The 5630-nt window shown below is 46.3% G+C and overlaps 1 protein-coding gene across 2 annotated transcripts in view; it reads left to right on the forward strand.

Annotated features, from left to right (window-relative positions):
* Positions 1-2696, forward strand: part of prkcab (protein kinase C, alpha, b) — a 134431-nt gene extending 131735 nt beyond the window's left edge. For both annotated transcript variants that reach the window (XM_008287546.1, XM_008287545.1), the window contains 2 exons: positions 919-1059; positions 2431-2696. In XM_008287546.1, the coding sequence (XP_008285768.1) occupies positions 919-1059; positions 2431-2595 (306 nt within the window). In that variant the 3' untranslated portion in view covers positions 2596-2696. The remainder of the gene's footprint in view (positions 1-918; positions 1060-2430) is intronic.
* The last annotated feature ends 2934 nt before the right edge of the window (positions 2697-5630 follow it).

Consider the following 5630-nt stretch of genomic DNA (forward strand, 5'->3'; position numbering starts at 1 on the left):
GACTTCAGTTTATGAAATCCATTTAAAACGTCAACAAATCCGATCTTCCATGTTTGACGATGATGCAATCGAAGCAGCCGGTTGTTGCAAAAGGAAGAAGTTTAATCTTTTCTTTTTTTTTTTACTTTCAGTGCTGAAACTGAAACAAAGAGTGACTGAAAATGAACATAACTGAGTAATAAGTGAACCAACAAACTCTGGGTGGTTTGTGGCTCTAACCCGAACCCTGAAAGTCCGGTGGTTCAGACGGTCACACTGAGCATCCGTCTAAGACGGCTTTCTGCTTTTTTTAATCTCTACAGCAGGAAATGATTTTGCACCTCCAACACAGCCGGCACATTCTAGTCACAAATTTCCGCGGCTTTCAAAACTCCTTTTTTTTCTGTCTTTATTGAATTTAGCGCCCACCTGTTCTCCCGCTCACACCTGGAAGCTGTTCAGGGGAACAGAGCAGCAGCATCACGCTTCTCCTGATTGTTGTTGTTGTTTACTGACAGAGAAGTGACTTTTCAGACTCAATTTGCAAACCAGAGCAGATTCCATTAAAATTCAGACACAGTCTGATCGAGTCTTTTAATAACTCAGCTCACCTTCATTTGCTGTGATATTACATCCTGTGGCTGCGTGCCGCCACCCCAACTATCATTCATCATCTGAGAGCGGCTGACAGCAGAGATTATCCCGACCCCACTCATTGTTTGCTTCACATTTCATTTGCAAAGAATGATTCATGGTTGAAATTAAAAGTGGCTGCTGAATTCAGAACGGAGCCGTGGAGAGGTACCCACTGTCTTCAAAGCCGGCTCTGCATAATGCTGCCGACTAAATAACGCAGGCAGGAAGCAAACAGGCTTGTTGTGTATCAGCTTCAACGGTGTTGTCGCCCTTTTATCGCTCCCTGCCTTCGTGTGTTTCCAGCTGATGACCAAACACCCGTCGAAGCGCCTCGGCTGCGGCCCAGAAGGCGAGCGGGACATCAGGGAGCAGGCCTTCTTCAGACGCATCGACTGGGAGCGGCTGGCCAACAGAGAGATCCAGCCGCCATTCAAACCCAAAGTGGTGAGAGACTGGATTAAACAAGCATCCTGCACCACTGTGCTCACATTCATCATGACCTTAGTCAGTGATCTGCAGCATTTCAATGTTATTTTGCCCAATACTGCCCATAGCATCAGGCAAGACGTCTTATTGTACGTCATCTTGTGCAGAAACACACTCGTGTTCTTCCTTTTAAAGAGATCGTATCATAAAATGAACACTTCTTCACAGATTGTTGACATCTTGGCTCCACATTTCTTTATTAATGCGCAGTCTCCCTCTGAGCCGAGAGCATTTTCTGGTACTTAGCTGATGTTTATGTGCACCTCAAAATAGCCCTTCATTCATTCAGGTGGATGTTGATGCAGAAGGAAATGCAGGCAGGAGCTAATAGTCACATCAAGCATCAGAAAAGGGCCATAAAGCCTCCTGCTGTGTGTTTATTTCCCACATGCTCGCCTCCCAGCATGCAGTGTGTCGTTCTTCTAAGCGTGTCTTTTGAAAAATTCAGTACTTCCTCAGCGAGTCTTTGTGTGTGAATGTTTGCTGATGCTCTCATTCATCTGGAGCCAGCGTCATTGTTTCTATGCACCCAGCTGCAGCCACCTAAACCTCCGCTTGTTACCGCACACGCTTCTTTTTCTGTTTGCGGACCCCTCATCCATCCCCCTCGCTGGCCGCGGCGCCTGCAGCAACACGACCGCTGTCACCGAGGGTTTAAAAATAGCCCTGAGAGAGCAGAGTTCCCTTCACTTCCACACAAACGCAGCGGATGTATCTGCCTCCTCTCACTCAAGAGGCAGGACGAGAACAGGGCTAGAAGTGGATGCATCCATTCAGGGGGCTTTTTGTGGTTGTTTCCCAGTTGTGCACTCATACGCTGCGTCATTCCCTGGTCTGAAGGAACTGGCAGACAAAGGATCCATGTGAGGCTCTGTGATGTGACAGAGTGGCTGAAGATGCCTCACATGCTGATGTGTCTCCTGAGGAAGTGTCAACAGCAGGCAGACGACAGATCTGCTTTTGCTGTGCATTACTCTTGCAAGTGTCATGACTGTGCTGCTGCTGCTGTGCAACACACACACACACACACACACACACACACAGATCCATATACAGTATGTATGCAGCCGCTAGCAGAGCTGCACCCTGATGCTAAGGACCTCCAGTGAGGCTGCTGCTCGGGGTCTCATCTCATCACAGCTTGTGCCTGGATCGACAGCAGGCCTGGACATGTTTCACCACCTTCCCTCTGGGACTGTGTGAGAAGCTTTCTAATAAAACACTCATGAGGAAAAGCCTTTATTTTCTTTTTGTTTTAATCACGAGTGCTGCTCACCAGACCGTCTGATCAAAATAGCATCCTGTCCACGTCCTCTTTGTCTCTTTCAGTGCGGCAAAGGAGCAGAAAACTTCGACAAGTTCTTCACACGCACTCAGCCCGTCCTGACCCCTCCGGACCAGCTGGTCATCGCCAACATCGACCAGAGCGAGTTCGCCGGCTTCTCCTACATCAACCCTCAGTTCAGCCATCCGTCCCTGCACAGCGTGGTATGAGGGGAGGCGGGGAGCTGGAAGAACGCATGACTGTCACCGAATACAGGTTCCCTCCGATCTCCACCAAATATCCCGCCGCCAGCAGACCTCTGCAGTGTTCTGTCGACTCGTTATCAATACCTGTGTACAGAAATGACTGAGGAGGGAGGAGTTACCATGATGTTTGTGGGCTACAATCTGAAAGGAGTGAAAAATGGCACTGATATTCCCGCATCGATTCCCCCCGAGCATCTCACGATATGTTTTTTAACTCTGAATCTGTATCTGTGCTCCTCCAAACCTGCAGCCTTTATCTTGTGAATGAATGTGTCTCAGTATCAGTTACTATCTCTTTAGGTATTAAAGACACGATCTGTTCTCATCACGTTCCCTCGTCTTACAACAAGCTGCAATGCACGACAAGAACGGAACACGATTTTCTGCTCTGTCCCGGCTTCATCTGCTCCTGACCTGCTACATGTGTATATTATATTTCTATTCGTACAAAAAAAGAGTTAGTAAGCTGTTACATGAGTGCCAAAGTGGAAAACTGCATTTCTATGTTGTGTTTTTCCCCCTCTGGTCCGACACACCTCCTGGACACGGACCTGTTTGTATCTGTTGTTTTGTAGGACGTGTGACGACAGTTTATCGGCATCGAGGAGCAGAATAAACGCTGTGAAGGCCTGTTTCAATGCAGGATAAAGGGTCAGAAAACTGAAAGACAATGTTTTAAAGATGCTGTTTCCATATGCACAAAGCAGATCTCTGTTGCATGCTTACTTTCTGACTCTGTACGAGCAGTAGACTCTAGGATGCAGTACACGTCTGGTATCATTGTAAAGATTAGTATTACGATATAAACTAATATATAATTGTCGTACGTTTACTCTGAAGAGAAGTTTCTAATCAGAAAAAGGGTTTTTTTGTTCCCGTTTTATGTTGTTTCTGTCTGGACAGATGTCTGACCCTCTGCTGTCACCGTTTCATTTGATTTTTTTTGTAAATATGTTTGAAAAAGAGAAGTTACCTGCAGATTTTATACTATGAACTGAATGTGCTTTTACTACCGTAGACAGTTTGGACATTTCTATGTTTAGATTAGCCCCAAGAAGAGATCTATAACGTTTGGCTGAATCTTTGGTAGCTTTGGTATCAGCAAACCTTGTTATATGTCTTTCCACTATTTATCCGTCGTTTTCTACTACTCAGTGTCATATAGAGAATATGCAGCACTTGACTGTGCGTGGAACGGTTGAACGCCCTCTTGCCTTGGTCATCTCAGGGCCGACATCCTTCTGTAACAGAAACCAAGTTCACACTACGAGGATTTCTGAGCCCCGGGGGCCCAAACGTGTCCTTTCTTTATATATCGTGTGCATGCGTGAGGCGAGGCCTGATCTAAGCATGAGAAAGACCCCTGCATGATACATGAGACCCCTGGTGTGGAGTTTCCCGCCTTGTCGCGCAGAATGACCCGTCCTCATCCCACCAGCATCGTGCGCTCCTCTGCTCACGTCTCTTCCCACTCGCTGTCATGTAGCCCGACCTGTTTGGCTCAAAAGCTGAATCATAAACAGACGTGTAAATTGCTTCTGATGGCTTTTCGTTCACTGGTGCCAAACAGAGTCTCTTTGTTCCCCAGTCAGGTGTGTCCAGCAGTTTGTGTATTTTATGTATTTTTTAACAACAGAGGCAAACAAAGTGAGGCTTCAGGGAAAAAAATAAAAAACTGCCAAATTTAGAAAGACCATCTACCGCAGCTCTTAAGCCTGAACTCTCCATGTAGACTGATGCTGCAGCCGTCACACACATCTGGACCAAAAATGAGCTTAAACTGATTGTTTACATGTCTCACATTGAGAATCAATATCGGAGGAGAGAAAGCAAACGATAAAAGAACCTTTAAGCCGTGATGGAGATAGTCAACGGTCGGGTACAGAACCACTACCGGCTATGGTCAGAGCCACAGGGATGTTTGTATGCGTTTCCTTCACTGCCCCTGCTTTTGTTAACCTGATTCTTCTTGTTCCTCTGTTCATTGTGGTATGACGGAAACTGTGTATAAATAAAGATATTTTAAAAGTGTTCCTCTGCTCTCTGTTCTTTGTGGGATTTCATTTTCAGCTCCCATTAAATGTGCTGCTGAGCCAATTATCACGCAGCGCTGCAGCGCTTACTCACATCAAACACTTTGCACGTGTTCGTCAAACACGACGTCACGTGTTAATTTCACCAATATGCAAACGCTAAATTTACCTTCAGCGCACGTTCATCTGTAGCAAACCACCTGCTGATGAAATTTACTGGGGGATACATCCATGAGTGTGTTTTAATTTATTCAGATGAGTGTGTATGAGTTTGTTCTGTCAGCCCAGACCGATGCTTTATGTCAGCCGTAGCTCACTGGGACTCTGCAGCTCAGACATCGTTTTAAATCCAATTCTCTGCAATTTGGAATCTGCAATGACGTGAAAAGATTCCAGCTTCAATCTCTCGGCGCCGCCTCTCGCTGCCTCCTGTGCCCGAGTCGCTCAGCTGCACTTCATTAAAAGGTTGTTATTCAAAAATAGATCCGCTGGAATATTCAACACGTTGCACATAACAATGTGAGCGCTGCTGCCCGTGGAAATTGGCTTTCACGCTTAAACATTGCTGTATTTCAACACTGGATGCTGCCTGCTATTAAGAGATCTTAGGGTGTGAACATTGTTCAGCCAGTGGACGGGTCTGAGGACACCAGCAGGTCTGACTGATGCTGGCACATCCAGCACACTGACAGCAGATAGAAGAACATGTGCATCTAATGACCATCTACACCCGACACCTTCTGGGATGGAATCATTGAAACAATAAACAATTGTGCTGCTTGGTTCTTTCTCTTTATCTCAGTCGGGTTCTTCTGGTTCCGTCCACCAGCTTCTGGTCCATCTCTGACTCCTCTGGACAGAACCGCTGCAGTTCAACTAAACTCGTCGTCTTTGTGACTCAGACTTGTTCCTTCATCAGTCCACAGGTTCTGGATGGTTCCAGTCAGGACTTTGGGGAGACCAGTC

The sequence above is a fragment of the Stegastes partitus genome, unplaced genomic scaffold (assembly GCF_000690725.1).
Source record: "Stegastes partitus isolate 25-593 unplaced genomic scaffold, Stegastes_partitus-1.0.2 Scaffold506, whole genome shotgun sequence".
NCBI lineage: Eukaryota > Metazoa > Chordata > Actinopteri > Pomacentridae > Stegastes > Stegastes partitus.